Below are 21,201 nucleotides of genomic sequence, written 5' to 3' on the forward strand. Positions count from 1 at the left end.
TAAAAAAACTGTAAAAAAAAAAAAACAACTGCGAACAGAATACCCAGATTAATTCCTCAATATGTCACTTTGCACACCTCACATAGTCACTGTACAGTAAAAAATCACCAGAATACAAGTCCTGTCCTCACCCTTGGGAGTTTCCAATCAAATTTTTAGGTTTCAGCCAAGGATCACCGGGGATTCGAGAAAGCCTCTTTCATGAAAGACAGCCCAAAAAATATACAAATGACCTTAGAAGGAAGAGAGGTAATGGTGGGAGTACAAGCAAACTTAAAAATATATGTACAGGTTCACATATATACGCATATACAAGTATACGTAGGTTTATACACATATCTACATACACACTCACACCTACATAAAATGAATGGTTAAAAGCATAGGCTTTGGTGAAGGAAATTATTACATATAAAGTAAAAAGAGAACTTTATAAAACAGGAATTATCAGAAAATAAGAAAGAGTTCTTAATAATTAAAAAAATGTGGTGGTTGCAACGCATTTAATAGAAAAGGTTACAAAATAATGATAAGGAAATTTCCAAAATAGTAGAAGAAAAATAAAGAAAATAGCAGAGAAAAAAAAAACTAAGAAAATTAGAGTATTGATCCAATATCGAAATAACAGGAGTTTTATAAAGAAAGAATAGGAGAAAGGTAGGCTGAAGGGCCAAAAAATTCTGAAATAAATAATACAAGAAAACTTCCCATAAAAAAAGCATCTTCACTTTCAGATACAAAGTGCTCTCTGAGTACTCAGCATGATGGACAAACCAAGATCTATTACTATAGCACATTGTAGGGAAATTTTAGAAAACCATGTCTAACGAGAGGGAGGAAAAATCACATATATAACAGACGAGGAGTCAGAAAGGCATTGCCATAATGAAAACTATTTTCAAAAACCTTCTTTTTTTTCTGTAATCAACATGTATGAATTTTATTGTCAGAAAACAATCTTAATACAAAAAAAAAAAATCCATACTTGGAGACTCTAGCCTAGTTTTAAATGGCTCCATTTCTAATCTGTCTTCTTAATGTCACAATCTGTCTCTACACTGATACAGAACTGCTCTTGTCAGAAGTTCTATTCACAGAGGATGCCCAGGCTGGAGAGACCGCCTGAGAACAAGGCACTCCAGGAATCCAGTACCCAGCTGCCCTGCATATGAGTGATGTCCGCTCATACTTACTCAGGTGGTGAGAGCTTGTTTTCAAGCATTCTCCCAGAATATTTTTGACATCTGAAGGAAGAGGGGGAAGGCCCATAATTCTTTCCTTAGACCCATTTTTCTATCCATTATTATCACGTCTCCGTTCTTGCAGTTAACATTTATTTTAATAAGGTACTGCTAAATGCTCCAATTTGTCTTCATTCCATTTATCGAATACCATGTCCTCGGCTTTGCCAAGAGATGATTTTCCTATTGACAGACTTACCTGTGGAGAAGATGAACACCGTGTTGTTCCAGAGCCCGTGGCTTTTTAAGGCTGCCGTGACATTTCCCACTGCTTCATCCATAAGAGACACCATTCCTGCATAGTAATGCCTATTCTTATCTTGGATAAAGTCGTAGGGTTTCAGGTACTCCTCAGGGACCTGAAGGGGTTCGTGGACAGACTGAAGAGCAAGGTAGAGAAACAGAGGCTGGAAAGAAAGTTTGTGCAAATCAGTTGAGAGGGCATGGAAACATTAAATACAGAGACAGAAGTCCAGATTTATCAGTCAATAAAAGTAATATTAAGACAACCCACAGAATGGCTTGAAAATATTTGTAAATCATACATCTGATAAAGGACTTGTGCCCCGAATATACAGAAAACTCTTACAACTCGATAATAAAAGGCAATTAACCTAATTAGAAGATGGGCAAAAAATTGGAATGGACATTTCTTCAAAGAAGACATGCAAATGGCCAATAAGCACCTGAAAAGATACTCAAAAGATGCCAGGAGCTGTAGGGAGTGGGGTTGGGGGGGAGAAGCATAGGGAGTGATTGCTAATAGGTATGAGGTTTCTTTCTGGAATGATGAAAATGTTTTAACTTTAGATTGTCATGATGTTTGCACATCTCTGTGAATTTACTATTGAAATGTATACTTTAATTGGGTGAATTTTATGGTATGTGAAATATTAGCGTCAATAAAGATGTTAAAAATGCAACAAAAGACACAAGACAAAAAATTCAAAACAAAAGCTTGAGTTCTAAAATGACCTAGAAGACTCTGATCTAAACAAATAATAATACCAATAATAACAACTATATATGAAATGTTGTCTATGTGCTAGACATTATGCTACTGATTTACATATTCTGTCTCATGTAATACTCAAATCCAGCCTATGTTACACCCATTTCACAGATACGTTAACTGAGGCTCAGAAAGGTTATATGATTTGTCCACGTTCATATTAATTGCAGAGCAATTTCCTATTGGAATCTCCACTATTATGGTGCAGAGATGTATCAATAGATGCGTTAGCTTTTTGCTTTAGCCAGTAAACAACTTCCCACCTTTTAAGAGAGAGTTCAGGATTTTTCATAGGAGAAAATAAGTGAACACCATTCCTGGCTAGTCTTTGATCTAAGACCAAACATACGGCCAATTTAATTCCTGGAAACTAAGGAGTGTGTTACACTCATTCTAGTTTACCTTTTACACCAATTTATAGCATTTGACATTAGCGGTATTCTAGGTCAGCCTCTCCTTTTTTAATAAACCTTTCTGAAAGCACTCTCTTCTTTGTGCTCCTACAGAATTCCTTGATGAGTTGAAAACACTCAAAGAGACAACAACTGTTCAACCCAAGAATAATAATACAATTCTGTTAAAGTATTTGAGGCATTTCAATCTCATAAATGAATGGGGAAAAGTTACAAAGCAGACTGGGAGGGGGGCTCATATTTCATTCTTCATTACTGTTGATAAATTTTTAAAAATTCTATATTATACAACTTACTGGATAGCCTAAGAAATATACACATATGGAACTCAAAAAGACACCCAAAAGTTTTTAGTTCAGATCCTTGGAACTTAGAAACACCTTTTCCCCGAAGTCAAAATGTTAAAAACAGGTGTTAAATACTGAAATCATCACATTAAGACCTATTTAACGCAGGAAGAGAGGTAGTGAAAGGATGCCTATGATAATGTACAACCTATGCTTCATTTGTACATTACTTCTATGGAAAAACATTCCAAATTGCAACTCCAAAGGCCAACGCTCAAATCTTTGACACTGCTTGAGCTCTGCCTCCACTCCGCCTCAATACGCACACTTTCTACTCCAGCCACACATACACCGAAACTTCTGAGTTCTCCCAGACCACAGTGAAGGGAACCCCGGGACATGTCCTGCCCAGGTGGTGAGGAAGGAGCCTGGGCTGAGATGTCTGGAGGGGAACAGATGTGCAGGGACATCGATGACCTCACAGTGTGGTATGAGGGTCTGCTGTTGGAAAAACTGTCTGGGTCTTTAGCACTAGATCAGACCAACCCCAGCCATCAGCCATGGTCTGGATGAGAACAGGATTAAAATTGGAAGACTACAACAATTTGCAGCCCACATAAAGTTTTTAAAATCAGGAAATATCACATAAAACTCTGTGGTTTTTAAAAAATTTTCCTTGAAAAATCAGAACTCCAACAACTCCATGCCCACGCTCCATCTGGTAACAAATGGCTGGAGCGTGAAATAGAGGCCCTACTCCCAAGTGCGCTCCAATTTCTACAGCCTCCCCACTGTTCTGAGTGGCTTCACTTATTCAGGTTAGCAGCCTGGCCCCTGTAAACACCAGAGTTTGTGACCCCGGTCTAGATTCTCTGGGCAGGGCTGGAGAAATGAGAGAAGGGGCTCACTGCTCAAGGAGACCATGCTCTCAATCAGGTCGTTACCAGCAACATGGCAACCCATCCACATTGGGAAGGAAAAAGGACAGGGGGCAGGTTATCCCCAGCCAGCAAGTGACCTCTAGAAGTGACAGCCAGGGAGGGTGGTAGGGAAGAGTTCTTAAGAACACATCAGGGGGCGGAAGTAATGATTCTTGGACCATCATTAGTCTTATAAATATTCAGTATGGAAATCATTCTACTCACATTCTACTCACAGCAAAACATTACCTGAAAATCTTTCCCACAATTATTCCTTAGGGGGCTAAAGATATGACCATCACCGTTGAGGGCTCAAAGTCATAAAACGGCAGCAATTCCCCCATTTTTCCAGTGGTCAGGCTTCTGTTAGTTCAAACAGAAGGAGCATAAGCTAAGAAGAGGGAGTAAAAAACCTCCTCTGAGGATGAGGCCTGTGACTGTCACAGGCCAGGCAAAGACCTCGCACTACCTGCCAACCACATCCTAATCACTTACAAGTATAGATGAAAGTGTTCCTCGAACAAAGTAAGTTCTCTTTTTTTTTTTCCCATTTCACCAGCAGTAATCTAGGGCCATACAGTGTATGGGCAGACATACACACGCATCAACATGTCTCTGGTTCACCAGGAGGAGGCAAAATGGTGTAGAGGGCCACTCCTTTATTAAGGTGAGGCCAGATGCAACACAATTGAGAGTAGTTCCAGCCAATGTTGTAAACATTCAAAAAAAAAAAAAGTTTCAGTGCTCACAAGGTGAACTTTATCCATGAAACAACTCATTCCCGCAAAAGGCTAGGTGCGTAACATTTCAATACTATTTTTAAATGAAAAAAAAAAAATTCATAGAGTACTCTTCTTTGTACTACACAATAGCCTAGTGGAAAAGATAATTAACTAGGGCTCTAGGGTTGTCAAATCACAATCAGGACCCTGCCTACAGCTGCTTGTTTGAAAACCCCCGGCAGTGAACAGACATAGTCAATTTCCCCACACCTGCCTATGTGGGCTGAGCTCACTGATAGCCTAAAGCAAACAGTCGCCATCCTGGGGATGGCCTGTTTTACTGTGCCATCGACTGACTTGAGTTCTCATCATGCCTGGGCCTTTGGAGACCCATGGGCCCATTCTGACCTTAAAGACATGACTCAAAGCACTGTAGTCCTGGAGCTGAGTTTTGATCTCTCCCTTGCTCTTTCTTGGGTCCTGATCTCTGCTCCGACCAAGTCAGTTATAGCTGTCACCTTTACACCAACCCTAACTATAACCCTTTCAGGCTTTTTAAGAATATAAAACAAAATCCTAGATGTGAATCATGACCAAATGTTTAAGTATTACATAAAAGTATGACATTATTACCTAAAGTTATTAGCATGTTGATAAGATGCTGAGGGTTCTTTTCCCTTTCTTATTATGCCATACGACTCCTAAGATCTATACTCCAAATATCCTCACCATGCTAAGAAACCTGATTTCAGTGAAGAAGAAAGCCTCACTTTCATTTCTTTAGTAGATTTTCCTAATCTAAAGTACAAATTTTAAGAAATATGATGTACTTGTAAATTGTTATTCTATTGGGGCTCCTGGGTGGTTCAGTCAGTTGAGCATCAGACTTTGGCTCAGGTCATGATCTTACAGCTCGTGAGTTCGAGCCCCACATCGGGCTCTGTTCTGACAGCTCAGAGCCTGGAGCCTGCTCCTGATCCTGTGTGTGTGTCTCTCTCTCTGCCCTCCCGTTCTCAGGTTCTGGTTCTCTCTCTCTCAAAAATAAATAAAGGTTAAAAAATTTTTTTCAATTGTTATTCTATTGTTGACTTTCAAATTAAGACACTTCTGTCCAACTTGTGTCATGGAAAAGTGTCTACCACTAGAAATTCACATTTGCTTTAAGAAGCTTCTAGTAGGTTAGATTTATGAGAAAACTTTTATTTTTATTCTGCAAAGTGTTGAGGGGGGCTATTTTTAACTGAAAGATAGTTTATAGACATGTTGCTTTTACACTGTAGTGTTAGTACTAAAGGAATGACCCTGTAGAAAAAAAGACATTCCTTCCCAACACATGTGCAGTGGTTATTAGCAGTCTCTCCCTGAAACCAGCACCAACTGTGTTTCTGTGACAAAGCAGCTCCATATGCTCTTTTCCCCTCAAGTGCTCTTTAAAATAGGCACATTTTTAAGATGGCTTGTGGATACTTCATGTGTATTTCTTTAACGAGTTCCACCTTAGGACAAGTGGCCTATGTTGCAGTCTATATATAACACCTAAGAAACTGGCACAGAATTAGCTTCACCATTGGGATAAAATGATGAAAAGCGCAGCTCCTGGAACGATGTGATTCATCATTTTACTGAGAATTGAAAATGTAAACATCCATATTAGCTGTCTCAAACAAACATTCTGGGACTGTCACTCAGTATTGACTATTTCATTCATTTATGTCCATGCTTGAAACTTTATCTTGAGGATGTTGGGAATGCTGGACACTGCTTCAGAATATTTCAGACACTGTAGGAAAATGAGCATTCTCTCATCTGGTAATTTCTGTAATGCTACCTCTGAGCAGCACTATATTAATAACACAAGTTTGGATAGCTTGTGAGCTCTTCGGGCCTCATTTCCCTCAGTTCCTGTGCTTTCCACACCACACCAGATAAGGCAGGCCACCCACAAGGAACTATTTCACCCAGCTGCTTCCTCTTATCCGCTTAATGTTAGGGGCACTGTGAGAGAATACTCTATTGTTGCCTAATGGGAACTAATTTTTGCTGTAGGCATATTATAGTGGTTGCATGATTAAGGCAGTGTTATATTGTAAGCCTGTAAAAGGCAGCTGGCTTGAGCTTGCCCCTCTGTGTTTGAAGGGAATCAATTATTGTGACTGCACATCAGAATCACTGGTGGGAGGTGGGAGCAGAGGGGTAATTAAATACCAGTGATACACACACCCCCTACCACCAATAAATCACAATATTTGTTACTGGGGTTTATTACAACCTTTCCAGATGAGCCCAATATACTGTCAAGACTGGAATCACCCAGCTGAATCACACAATTGAGTTAATATTCTTTGATCTTGGATATTAGCTGTGAACTGGGGAAGATTGTTGAATGCATTTAGCTCTGGAGTCAGTGTGGGTTTCAATTCTGATTCTGACTCTCAGTAGTTCTGTGACCTTGAACAAGTTAATTTAACTTGTTTGCTTATATCTGTAAAACAGTGCCTACCTCAAAGGACAAGGTAAGAACCATAATTCCCTTAAGACTTTATCTTATTGTTTGCGTTTTTAGCACTATCTATAAAACACCAAGCAGGGGCGCCTGTGTGGCTCAGTCGGTTAAGCGTCAGACTTCTGCTCAGGTCATGATCTCATGGTTTGTGAGTTCAAGCCCCGCGTCGGGCTCTGTGCTGGCAGCTCAGAGCCTGGAGCCTGCTTCAGATTCTGTGTCTCCTCCTCTCTCTCTGTGCTTCCCATGCTCATACTCTGTCTCTGTCTCTCAATAATAAATAAACATTAAAAAAAATTTTTTTTTAATAAATAAATAAAAAAAATAAAACACCAAGCATACAGAGGAAAACTGAGAACCTAAGCCAATTACCTAGCAGTTATCTTTCCACATTTCTGAATATTGGTTCAGATCTAGATTTAGGACTCACATATGTCCACATATTGGAGCAAATGTTCTGATCCTACATGTTCCATAGCTAGCACAGCCACTCCAAGCTGGTCAGCATGTAAGAGTGATAAAAAGCCCAAGCAGGGCAAAACTGAGGAGAGATACCAGGTAAGACCCCCAACACTTAGAATAGGTAAAGGTATAGCCAGGAAGAAACTATGTCAAAAAGGGAGTCAGTGGCCAGGTACCACATCTGAACAGGTATGTAAACTGAAATCCAAATTGTGATCTACCCCGAGGACATTCAGTTGCCAAAGAGGAAAACTGCAGAAAATTGGAACCACCAGATAATACTGCACATTCTGGAATTTGCTACGTCAGGGTCTTATTGAAGGACTAATTTCATCAGTGTCCTAATGCGGTTCTTAATGAAGCCACATTTTGGGCCCAGTATCTGACAACACGAATATGTGACCCAATTTTAAAGGTACATTCAGAGAATTTAGCTTCTGAAGCTAACTCTAGATTAACAACAACAACAACAAAAATTGTTTTTAAGGCAATTCTGACTCTCTTCTATTTTTACCTTTAAATAAATCAAAAGATTCTATTATGTGACATACACAGTGAGTTCAGTGTATTAAATGTAAAAACCAGGCTCATCAGTATACCATGTTTAGGGAATGAAAGATTTAATGTTGTTAAGATACTCATTCTCGTGAAGTTGGTCTACAGATTCAATGAAATCCAAATCCAAGCAGGAACTTTTTGGTAGAAATTGACCAGCTCATTCTGAAATTAACATAGGAATGCAAAATATCTAGAATACCTAAAATACAAAGTTAAGAGGACTTGCCCTGAACCTAAAGCTTGTTGATCTCGTAACAGGAAATTTGCCATAATATAGCCTCATCTTTGTACACAAGCCTGTCACTTAAAAAAAGTCAATGTACTAATTGCTTATAGCACATGCACAAAATACACCAAAATAATAAAACTATATTTCTACTAAAACACTGTAGACACAGTATTCCTCAAAGTGTGATCTGAGGACCCATTTGGCATCAGAATTACCCTTGATGAGTTTCTTTAAAATGCTGATGTACAGATTTTCCCCAGACCCAAAGAATGAGTCTCTTAGAGATGGGCTCTAGGAATTTCTATTTTTATCAAGCTTTCCCGGGCTGATTCCAATATACTCCAAAATTTGAAAAATCCCTAGAACGGATTTTTTTCCTAAACAAGCAGCCTTTTTCTATATTCACCTGAAGAGATGCTACCTTAAACACAATTTTGATATTAACAAAGAAGCAAGACTTACCTTCTCGGGTGGATGGCTAGTTATGAGGGCTGTAGCTCTTTCAGTAAATATGTTTGTCGAATACATATTTTTATATCCTGTTGCAACCTGTTCCCCATCTCGAAAATCAAGAGCACATCGTGTGACATTCAGACTGTCAATTAATGCACAGCGCTCATGGGAATAGTAATCTTCACTACCTAAGAGATATCCTACAACAAGAATGGGAGATGAAAGTAGTCAGCATAGCATAAAACTTGTTAAACAAACTAATGTTTCAGCCTTTAATTGCCTAGTGCAATTGATTACCCATGACAAGGCTAATCAAATGACAAGGCTAATCAGAGCACCACTTCTTAACATCTCTATATGTGTTAGCAGGAGGCATTAAAATGTTATAAAAAAAAATCAAAACCATTCTTCAGGCAAGTCTTCAGAACATAAGGCTCTGTCATGTAACTCTCAAATTCAGTAAAGGTGACAAAATCTTAATCTTTTAAAGCTATCTAACGGCAAAAATAGCATACGGTTAATGTGATTTCTTACAAATTTGTACTCTGAGGTGATCACATAAATGAACACAGGATTCAAATAATGTTGATATTGACCTTGGGAGACTGGCTTCAAGGTTATTTATAGAAGCAGCTCTAGGCAGAATCATCTTTAGTCAGATGCTGACACCCACTGGTGAATGATACAAACCTTTCCAAACAGAAGCTCTAGACATAATTTAACAGAGCCAAAAGATCAAATTAATGTGGTGCAAGAAAGTAGATTTTTCTACCTACGGCGATCTCAGTTTTGCCCCAAACTTGAATGGTATCAACTACTTATCTCACAATTTGGATTTAAACATGAAAAGAAATGGGTTTTCTCAATGAATCGCTGTTTCTGAAAATGTTCTCTATTTTCCTAAAATATTAAAATCATGCATATTGTATGATTCCATTTATATGAAATGTCCAGAATAGGCAAATCTATAGACACAAAAAGTGTGTCGGCAGTTGCCTAGGGCTGGTGGGGGAAAGTGGGGCGTGACTGCTAATAGGGATGGGGTTTCTGTTTGGGGTGATGAAAATATTCTGCAATTGGATTGGATGACAGTGGCACCACCTGTGAATTTATTAAAAATCAATAAATTGCACACGTTTTAGTTGGGTGAATTATATGGTGTGTGAAATACACTTCAATACAACCATTAAAAAGAAGTAAGCTCTGAGCCATCTCCTAACAAACAATGCTTATTAACCTTAAAATGAGGTTGATAAAATTGGTCTTGCCCTTTCCCCAGTCCTGAACATTCTCTATAATCACAATCAAAATCCTTACACAGTTTACATTAAAAAATGAATTCATTTTGGGGCGCCTGGGTGGCTCAGTCGGTTAAGCGTCCGACTTCAGCTCAGGTCACGATCTCGCGGTCCGTGAGTTCGAGCCCCGCATCGGGCTCTGGGCTGACGGCTCAGAGCCTGGAGCCTGCTTCCGATCCTGTGTCTCCCTCTCTCTCTGCCCCTCCCCCATTCATGCTCTGTCTCTCTCTGTCTCAAAAATAAATAAACATTAAAAAAAATTTAAAAAAAAATAAAAAATGAATTCATTTTTAATTAATTTCCTCCTTTTCCATGATTCAATAAATTCAAAGTCCTGAATACAATGAATACCTTCGGTGTTAAGAACACCTTTTAAATAGTAATCTTTTCTCCTGATGTATGTAAGAGAAAGGGAAATCCAATGTGTTTGTTAATTAATATATAGTAGAGAAAGAAATGTATCCACAAAAGAAATTTTAGCCCTTATATGGATGATTAGAGAGGTCAGGAAACTGGGGTTCTAGCTGAGATTTTTAATAACTTCTGGGTATTAGAGCTTGAGGAAATCACTTCAGGTTATTTCTGTGTAAATGTTAAATGTTTTCTATTACTTAGGAGAATATAAGCATAGCATATATTTGATTAAAAGATGTATGAACTATAAATATTAAAAAGATATTACAAATAGGATGTTTCCAGGAATAGAACTATTTATTTACATACTCGGCCAGACTGATACCAAACAACCATGTGACAATCATATACCACTTTTATCACAACAATGATTCACAGATTTGAACTTACATGCTGAGCCTAAAGAAGATGGCAACCTACGCTTTTTTGGGAAAAATCAGAAAATACTTTTTTTTATATTTATTTATTTTTGAGAGAGAAGAGAGAATGTGAGCAGGGAGGGGCAGAGAGAGAAGGAGACAGAAAATCCCAAGCAGGCTCCACGCTGTCAGCGCAGAACCCAATATGGGGCTCAAACCTATAAACTACGAAATCATGACCTGAGCCAAAATCAAGAGTCCGACACTTAACTGACGTAGCCACCCAGGTGCCCCAGAAAATATATTTTGAACAACTAACCCTCTGACTTCTTTATTTAACAGTTTTATTGAGATATGATTCATATACCATCTAAGTCACGCATTTAAAGTTTACAATTCAATGGTTTTTAAGGTATTCAGAGTTGTGCAACCAGCCCCACAATTATCTGACTAGTTTTTTAACTTAACATCGAAGTCATAACAGTGATAACCACTGTATAGTCATTAAACCCTCCTATCTACAAATCCATATGAATGTGGGCTATTTGTTCATCTGAATCCTCAGGCTTCTCAATTCTCATAAAAGGATATGATTTTCTTCTGTACAATTGAATTTTTAAATACATGACTTGGCTTTTAGTAAAAAAAATTTAAAAACCTATAGTCCTTTCTCTTGCCAGAGTATAGGTATTAACCCATCTTTCAGCAAAGGCCTGAGTAAAAATTGTCAAAGGATATACATACAGGCTGTTTCTTCCTCTAGAATTTCCAAAATGACAGAGGTCTGACACCCAAGTCTGACTTTAACTGTTATTTCAGGATGCTGAGGATATATCCAGCTTCATCAAGAAAGAATGCCATGATTAATTAGCAATGTCTAGAGAACCCGTATGGGAGCAAGGCGCATATGGCCTCATGCCTGATATCCCTGCATCTCAACTTTAACCCCAGATCCAACACGGCACAACAGAACTGTGTGTTTCGACTGCATTGTTTGGGATCTATATAATCACCGAAATGCACGTTGGCACTCTTGCCCTACCTTGAATAAAAAGGAATGTTTCAAGAAACACGTACAAGAAAACCACCACTATATTACTAAAATGCTGTTTTTGACGATGTTGTCCACCTCACCTTTTCCCAAAGGAGAAATTTCTCAGGTCTAAGAGCCAGAAAATGCTTTACTCTTCCTGAACATCTGGCTTCCATTTATCTTATAAATAATGCGACTCTTACAACCATATCCTTTTTTTTTTTTTTTTTTTTTTTTTAGACATAAGAAATCTAAAGTTGCAGAGTTCAATGTGAAGTTCACCTACAGCCAGGAAGGTTTTTTGTGAGTTGGTGACATGCTGCGATTCCATCTTTTTCTACTCACCCTCATTTTTATTTTATTTTATTTTATTTTATTTTATTTTATTTTATTTTTAAACTTATTTTAGAAAGAGAGAGAGAGAGAGAGAGAACATAAGCAGGGGAGAGGGGCAGAAGGAGAGAAGGAGAATCCCAAGCAAGTTCATACTCAGCATGGAGCCTGACACGGGGCTCGATCCCAAGACAGTGAGATCATGACCTGAGCCGAAATCAAGAGTCAGACACTCAACTTACTGAGGCACCCAAGCACCCCTATTCTATTTATTTTTAAACTTTTTATGTTCAGTGTGTTCCTTTTTGGATGTGATAGATTGTAAATAAACGAAGAGACAAATGAGAGAAGTATGTAGCTAAACCGCCAGACAGCACGAGATGAAAAGAACTCGTCAGAAAGATACATAGCCACCGGTAAGATTAATAGGCTGTTAATTAAGACACAGCTTGTAACAGGTTAAAAGAAGGTGAGTTTTAAAACTAACTTTGGGTTTCACATTTTTATACAGCTATCCAGTCCATAAAATACTTCTGATTTCTTATTAACCTTCCTATTACCATTTGTTATTTATTTTTTTGATTGGTCCTCCCCAATCTAGTGATTTCAAAAACAGACCTCACAGAAGGGGAGAAGGATGCCAATGGAGTCTCCTCCACAGTCTCCAGAAAAAAATCTTTGGGACAGACCATGGAGAGAAAAAGACAGTGTGAAACTTTGTGAAGGAAATATCCTTGTGTTGGGTTTTGCCTGGAATTGTTTTATTTTTAATTATTTTTAATGCTTATTTATTTTTGAGAGAGAGAAACAGAGCGTGAGTGGGAGATGGGCAGAAAGAGAGGGAGACACATAATCCGACGCAGGCTCCAGGCTCTGAGCTGTCAACACTGAGCCTGATGAGGGGCTCGAACTCACAAACCGTGAGATCATGAGCAGAGCCGAAGTCGGATGCTTAACTGAGGCACCCAGGCACCCCTGGAATTTTTTTAAAAAGCAAGTGTATCCCCTTTTGGTAATAAGGTTCTCTAGAGTACAGTGGTCTCAGATGTGGACGTAGCAAACTCTTTCAAGGCCCCAACATGGCATTTAATACTCTGGCAAAGGTAAGTGCCTCCCTGTGGACTGCTGCCCACCACGAGCTGAGCAGAGAGCCAGGTTTCTGGAGATGGCATTAGAAAGTTGCCCCACGGCAATGCTGAATGATTCATTCTGTGTTCAAGTTTCCAGTTATGTGATTACACTTGGGTGTGTTTTATGAGATGGCTGCAGCTAGTCTAGGTTGTAAAAGAAACATGTGCATTTCCATTACCAAAGTAAGTATCAAATCCTCGGCGGGTTGGAAGACATTCTTTCCGGTACATTCCCAGGTGCCATTTTCCGACCATATGGGTAGTGTAGCCTGCTTCTTTTAGAAGCTGGGGCAGGAGTTTTTCATCCAGAGGGACGCAGCTGGGCTGACAGGGCCAGATTATTTGGTGTTGTAAACCTGTGTGGATCTTAAAGAGATAAACACGAAATTATAGATCGATGATGTTGAAACATTCTGAACAAGTAGATAAAGCGGATGCCTAACGTACTGCACATATCTGTAGACCTGAATGTTTAACTCAATTCCTGTACCAGCTCAAGGATATTTCTGCATGGTTCTTTACTCACTTATTCAAATAAGGTAGTGAACATATAAACAGGATTGGAAAAAATGAACAAAAGCACTATAACAAACATTAGATATTTCAATAAATATTTATCAAGGAATTATGTTAGAAGTCATTAACCTAACATTTCACTTCCCACCTCAAAAAAAGTAACCATAATATGAAGTGTGAACCTACCAAGGAAAAAGTGTTCCAATTTTTGGGCACATGAGAAATTGGTGATTGGTTTAAAAGGAGCTTCTGTAATCTTTCAAGATTAGGTGATATTTTTTTAAGGGTTATTTGAAAATATAATGAAAATAATGCCTTGCATGTCTTATTCTACTTTTATGGAAGCGATAATTTCAAATGTCAGTGACCAACCTTTTCTTAAGAAAAAAAAGAAAGTAGCCAGGGCACCTGGGTGGCTCAGTTGGTTAAGCATCCAACTTTGGCTCAGGTCATGATCTCATAGTTCATGAGTTTGAGCCCCACATCAGGCTCTGTGCTGACAGCTTGCAGTCTGGAGCCTGCTTCAGATTCTGTATCTTGCTCACTCTCTGCCCCTCCCCTGCTCACACTTTATCTCTCCCTCTCTGTCTCCCCCTTTCTCTCAAAAATGAATAAACATTTAAAAAAATTAAAAAAGAAAGGGAAAAAAAAAGCAGCCGTCTGACCTATAAGAGCAGCTCACACTATTACGCCCAGGGTACAAGGACCACACAATAATCAGCTGTTAAGAAATGATCACGTATTGAGTCTTGGTGTGATATTAAAACAGAATATCCACAATTACATGAAAAGGCTATTAAAATTACCCTTCCTTTTCCAACCACCTTTGTAAGGCTAGATCTTCTTCATAAACTTTTACCAAAACAATGACAGATTGTAATAAGCTATCTTCTATTAATAAAAGACACATACAAAAATACATAACAATATCACTCTTCTTGCAATTATCTTGTTTGGGATAATATAGGTACTTTTCATAAGTTATTTATGTTAACATATAATGGAATTATTATTGCTGTTTTTCAGTGAACAAAAATATTTTTAAACTTCCATTTTAATTTTTGATATGGTGAATTTTGAAAGGTGCAAGCCACCTAACATAAGCTCTTTAGGTTCCGTAATAATTTTTAAGCAGATGCAGAGGTCCTAAGACCAAAAATGTTGAGAACTGATGTATAATGTCCAATAGTGGTCACTGGTGACAGAGATGATTCTTTAGAGAGGGTGGCAAAAGAAACTTCAAAAGGAGACATTTGAGCAGTAATCTGAATCAAGGGAAAGAGTGACAGAGCCTTGGAAAAAGCTGAGGCAAGAATCATCTAGGCATAAGAGATAAAAAGTGGAAAGACCCTGAGCCCTGAACTTGCTAGATGAATCCGAAGGCCAGCATGGAAGCATTGTGGCCCGTCACAGTTCCTATGCTGATAAGTGCCACTGCGCCCCCTGCTGGGGCATGACTGGAGTCCCTGGGGGCTCTGCCCTGCCCAGCTCCTCCCTTCCACCAAACCTCACACCTCTTCTCTGCTCCTAGCTTAGCCAGGGAGGTACTTTCCTTTATATGAAATGGGACTGGGGTCTCCCATTCAACTCTGCACTGGACACAAGCTTTCCCTAGAAAAGGCGGGCCACTCCTGATTTCCCTAGCATAAATGGGTCTCTGGGGACACAGAAGGTTGAGAGTGCCAGTTCTCAACCCAAGCCATAACTCTCTGGCCTCCATCAGCTGTCAGGTAGGTAGCAAGCAACTATTAATAAATGGCAAAAATGTGTTTGCAAATGATTTACTGGCTTTTATAATTTAAAGCAGAATGCATAAAGCTCTGGGAATTAAATCCCATCTCAGCTCTATCACCAAGGGCATATTAAGCATTCAACTGCCATAGTAATAACTGTAAGCTTTGTTATCAATAACATTTCTTTAAAAAATTTTTTTTTAACTTTTATTTATTTTTGAGAGACAGAGAGAGAAAGAGCACAAGTGGGTGAGGAGCAGAGAGAGGGAGACACAGAATCCGAAGCAGGCTCCAGGCTCTGAGCTGTCAGCACAGAGTCCGATGTGGCGCTCGAACTGATGAACCACGAGATCATGACCTGAGCCGAAGTCAGATGCTTAACTGACTGAGCCATGCAGGTGCCCCTGTTATCAATAACATTTCATGCCTTCTCCACTACATTTCAATTCGCTTTCTTGAAAGATGGGGTGGCATAATAGAGAATACGCACCTGAGCCTGGACCTGCCCCAGAAGCATGTTGTGGTCATGTGAATAACAGATAAAATGTACACTGAAACTTCACATCCGCAGCTTTACTGGCACTACTGAATACTGATTAATCACTGATTTTCTCAGATTCAAATACTGACTACACAGACCAGAAAGAATTTTATCTCATATTATTTTTATCTTATTTTAAATACATGGCAATAAACGGATACAAAGTAGAAGCCAAAAAAAAAATTCACACTCACAATCTTTTTTTTCTCATTTATTATAAGCTACTATTGAAAAAAGCTTTCTCGCAAGCTTTGACACTGTTTTGAATTTCATTTTTGGGTCTCTTTCCAGAACTGATGTTTTTTGAGTTGCACCTGCCATTGCTTCACTTCCTGCTATCTTTCCATACCCTTTTTTAAAAATATTTTTATCTGTTTTTGAGAGGGAGACAGAGCATGAGCAGGGGAGGGGCATGGAGCAAGAGAGAGACACAGAATCCGAAGCAGGCTCCAGGCTCTGAGCTGTCAGCACGGAGCCCAACATCGGGGTTCGAATCCATGGACTGCGAGATCATGACCTGAGCCGAAGTCGGACGCTTAACCACTGAGCTACCAAGGCACTCCTCTTTCCATACCCTTTTAAAGTTTTTTTTTAATGTTTTATTTATTTTTGAGAGAGAGACAGTGAGAGCCAGGGAGGGGCAGAGAGTGAGAGGGAGACACAGAATCCGAAGCAGGCTCCAGGCTCTGAGCTGTCAGCACAGAACCCAATGCGGGGCTCGAACTCACGGACCGTGAGATCGTGACCCGAGCCAAAGTCAGACGCTTAACCGACTAAGCCACCCAGGTGCCCCTCTTTCCATACCCTTTTAAAAGAACCATATAAAATATCTTTAAGGTGAAATTAAAACGGATTGCTTTTTAAGGTGATGGATACGTTCACTCTCCTGACTGTGGTGATAAGTAGATACATATCAAAACTTAATCAAATTCTATACTTTAAATATGTGGTTTCTTGTATGTCAATCACACATCGCTAAAACTATTTAAAAATAAAAGTGAGTTTAAGTTTTCTATTAAGATTTCTATGCCTTTCCTAGAAATCACGGGACACCTCCACTGGGATATGTGCCAGATGCCTTCCACTTGCTTTCTGAATCCACATTCTGCCTTCTGTCCTGCTCTCTGCCCTGGGGAAGCTGACCTATGGGAACCAAATCAAAGAACTCTGCACCTTCTGGCTTCTAAGTGGGTTCAGCCAAGGGGGAGCCCTGACACGAAATTACAGGGAGAGAAGAGATAAGTGGTTCTTTACTGCCAGACCAGGCCAGTTCTGTGCAGGCCATCCTGAAGGCAGCCTTCTCTACATGACACTCTCTGTGTCTAGGTTCTTTCCTTCCTTCCCCTCCGGTCCAGGGCTAGTAACAGCTCCACTGGGTTATACACTTTTACTTGGGGTCCCCTTCCCCCAATTCACACTCTTGAAAACAGTCCCCTTATAAGTAAACTTCCCTAAATATCCTAATGGCTATGCCAGCTCCTTCCAGCTGGGATCCTGAATACTAAGGATGTTACAATATCCAGGCAGGGAACAAGAAACACTGCTCTCAAAACACACACACACACACACACACACACACACCCCAAATCATAGAAAGACTGTCCATGGTTAACACTTGAAATTTACTTGACAGAAAATAAACCCTAGGTTCAAAAATTTTCTAATATACACGAATTGGCACTGGTGCAGGAAAAGTAAAGGTAATTATTTTATGGGATTCAAAAGACTCATTGGAGATAAATGCTATGTGCAGATTTCTTTAAGTGGAAAGCTCATCCATCGCATGCAGAGAATTAACTCTGATAGCTATAAAGCACTGCCAAGGGATGCTGTGTGATTCGGTTTTCCTAGACCATGGGCATCAAGCCAGGTGGTCAGCTGAAGCCTGTTTCTATTATCTACAATCATATGGAGCAGAGAATTTGTTCTCTTCAATTCCCGAGAATTTATTTGACAGAGCATTTTTATGGCATTACAGGGGAAGCGGAAGCCAAACTCTGGATGACAGCCAAAAACATGTTTTTAGTCTGTTCAAACACTATTGGAAGTAAGGAAGCTGTAATGTGTAGAGAAGCAGTAAACAGGCCAATGCGGAGCTGGTTCCAACAGAGCACAGGACGACAGATCCACACCATGCATCACGGGGCAGGCTGGTAACAGGGCACCGATAGGAATCAAGAGAAAAAGAAGTGTCCCCTTGTAAACACAACAGTACGTAAAACAATTCCATCCTAGCACCCATCTTCAGTGTTCAGAGAGCATTACAGATGGAGAGGGTTATACGGATAATACATGAGAATCCAAAGGAGTAACTCTATACCTACCATGTGTGGCTATCCGTTCTTCATTAAACCAAATCCTCTCTCCAAAAACAGCTTCTCCTAAGATTTTACTGGACCATCAAGGATTCCCTGCACAAAGGCAAAGGGTCTATATAATCAGTAAAGGACCTGGCTTGTCTCTAGATTCCTTCCATGAGGTAAGTGATGAAAATCCTTGTGTGTGTATTTTGTTGCATATAAAAATGTATCTGATCCAGTGAGTTATTCTGTCCTGTGTAGACATGGAAGGAACTATCAGTGGAGTGTCATGAACTTAAAAGGGGGAGGGAGGAGGGCGGCTCCCACATCAGAACCTCTCACTTATCCCCCCTTTAAGAGGTCCAGGAACTCTATTATCTCTGATCTGGAAGCTCAGAGCACAATATTTCCACCAAACTGATAATAAACTCTCCCAGAGGCTATGTGAACCACTGCTACCAGTAAGGCAATGAATGCTGTTTCTCCCCTAACATAATTAGTGTTGAGATAACATCCTGTTGAATGGAAGGAAGATTCTGTCCTATCTGACCTGTGCAAGATGAACTCATACTCTCACTGTACCCAAGTATTTGTACACAGTACTTGAAAATTCTGCTACAGAATTTCAAGTACTGCTACAGTACTTGAAAATTCAGAAAAACGAGCAACTCCACCCTCCCCTTTATGCACCAGAGAGCTAAGACGGACGCTTCATGACAGGAACACAATCACAGAACATGCTGGTGGCCAGCCAGGAGTTCAGAATTTCCAGCCTGTGTCTGAGTCAGTACACCACAGGTTTTAACCAAGGTCAAGTACCACTCATGCCGCCTTAGGGTTTATTCCTGGAGCTGCCCCACAGAACAAATGGATCCTGGAGAATCGGCTCCCTCCCCCCTAAGCTTTCTAAAATGCAGTCAGCTGCCCATGCTGTTGAAGCCAAGAGCTACAGAACACACATTATGTGTGTTAGGGGCCTGACTTTGCCATCTGGCCTGGTCCTCCAGAACTCGGGCTGCAGAACTGGCTGGTGTCACTGACAGTTTTAAGGGTCTATTTATTTTGGTGGTGATTAGCAAAGAGTGTAAATCTCTGACTAAACCCACAAAGGGATGTTGTTTGTAAAAATAAACAAGGCAAAAACTGTTTCAGTGCCTTCCTCTGTTTAAATTATAAAGCCAACCAAAAGCTCACAATGAGAAGGTAGGAAAATATGGAGGAAAAGAAATTTTTAGCAAAATGATAAGATTAAAGAAACAAAAACAAAGAGAGTTACCAGACATTAACAACTTACACTTAAGGTGATTCTTGAAATAACAAACCTCAAAAATCAATCAGCAAAAACATCCCGTAAGTCAATGGGTCATACTCCACTGAGCCCCAAAATTATTTCCTCATTGCCTCATTTCCAATTACGTGGGAAGTAAAACATGTAAAATACGGAACTGTTTCTTTAAAACATCTTCATACATCCAGAATATGGCCTCCAGGTGCCTCTACCCTTCTGGGAAAACGCCTCTTGGCTCTGGCTAGGCTTAGGAGAGACACCTGGCTTTAGCAAAAACAAAAGATCCATGAGATCAGGTCACCCGTGGCTCCCTGCATTATAGCCATGATGTGCTTTAGTAGGGGGCCATCTTATTTGTCACTATGGAGCTAAAGCATCCTATGTTTCTCCCCCCAAGGAAGCACAAGAATACAGGCTCATAAGTGCTTTCTCTTCAGAGGCACCTATGGCCCCCGTACTGTATGCTCCTCTTACCTCTCGCTCCTTGGAGGCCATTTCCAGAGGGTCCTGTTAACCCTCCCAAGTTGTGACCTCCTTCCTTCCCCAGTCACTCCACCTACTTCTAGCTCTTCACTCCTCTTTGCCCTACTTCTAGTCTTAGAGCCCAGGGAGAGGCAAACAGGGACAAGAGTCCACTGAGAGTCAAGCAGGTGGGGGGATGATAAAGAATGGGTAGGCAGGATGCTGGGTAGGCAAGATGATAAAGAATGGGTAGGCAGGAAAAGAGGCAGGGAGGAGAGGGCATCCTCAGGCAGAACCCCTTCCTCTTCCCATGCCAGTATGCAGTGCCCTATTCTACCTGAAGCCACGGGTCTCAGCAACTTAAAGCAAAGTCAAAGCAAAAGTCAACAATCACCCACAGTGCTCCTGCACAGCCTCCGTCCTACATTTCCTGTCCAAGGCTCTGCTTCAGGGGTGAGTGAAAAGCCCTGAGATGTCCTGTCCGTTTATCAGCATGATTAAGAAAAATGTGACTTGGGTCCCTTAAGAATAAAACCTTGAAGTCATCTTTCATTGCTTCTATTCTCTGCCAAGGTTACAGAGTTTTAATGGAGTGGCCCCCTCAGTTCCCAAGGTACGTATGTTCCCAATTGAGGACCAAAGTTACTTTTCTTGTTTATTTATTTTTTCCTAGAAGGAAGTGCTCCTACTAAGGCCTACGACTTTAGTTACCCTTTAATCTTTTTAGATTCTAAAAAAGGAAGCGGGGGCACTAAAATGGCAGACCAACCATACCATAAGCAGGGAAGATGGTGAACTCTCACAGGAAATGCTCAGGTGTTTAAGTTCTTAGCACATTTGTTCATTTCACATTCACATTCAACACTGAGTGCTTCTCTAGGCCAGGACCAAGCAGGACAATCCTACCGAGAAGTCACAACAGAGAACAAACCACCACATTTAAAATGTGTACTAAGAGGGGCGCCTGGGTGGCTCAGTCGGTTGGGCAGCCGACTTC

At 40.1% G+C, this 21,201-nt stretch overlaps 1 protein-coding gene across 1 annotated transcript in view; it reads right to left on the reverse strand.

Annotated features, from left to right (window-relative positions):
- Nucleotides 1-589: 589 nt before the first annotated feature.
- Nucleotides 590-21,201, reverse strand: part of ARSB (arylsulfatase B) — a 29,081-nt gene continuing 8,469 nt past the window's right edge. Inside the window, exons 2-4 of the mRNA XM_049648581.1 lie at nucleotides 13,544-13,730; nucleotides 8,807-8,997; nucleotides 590-1,648 (exon numbers count right to left, since the gene is read on the reverse strand). Of these exons, the coding sequence (XP_049504538.1) occupies nucleotides 1,382-1,648; nucleotides 8,807-8,997; nucleotides 13,544-13,730 (645 nt within the window). The 3' untranslated portion in view covers nucleotides 590-1,381. The remainder of the gene's footprint in view (nucleotides 1,649-8,806; nucleotides 8,998-13,543; nucleotides 13,731-21,201) is intronic.

This window comes from Panthera uncia, assembly GCF_023721935.1.
Source record: "Panthera uncia isolate 11264 chromosome A1 unlocalized genomic scaffold, Puncia_PCG_1.0 HiC_scaffold_17, whole genome shotgun sequence".
Taxonomy (NCBI): domain Eukaryota; kingdom Metazoa; phylum Chordata; class Mammalia; order Carnivora; family Felidae; genus Panthera; species Panthera uncia.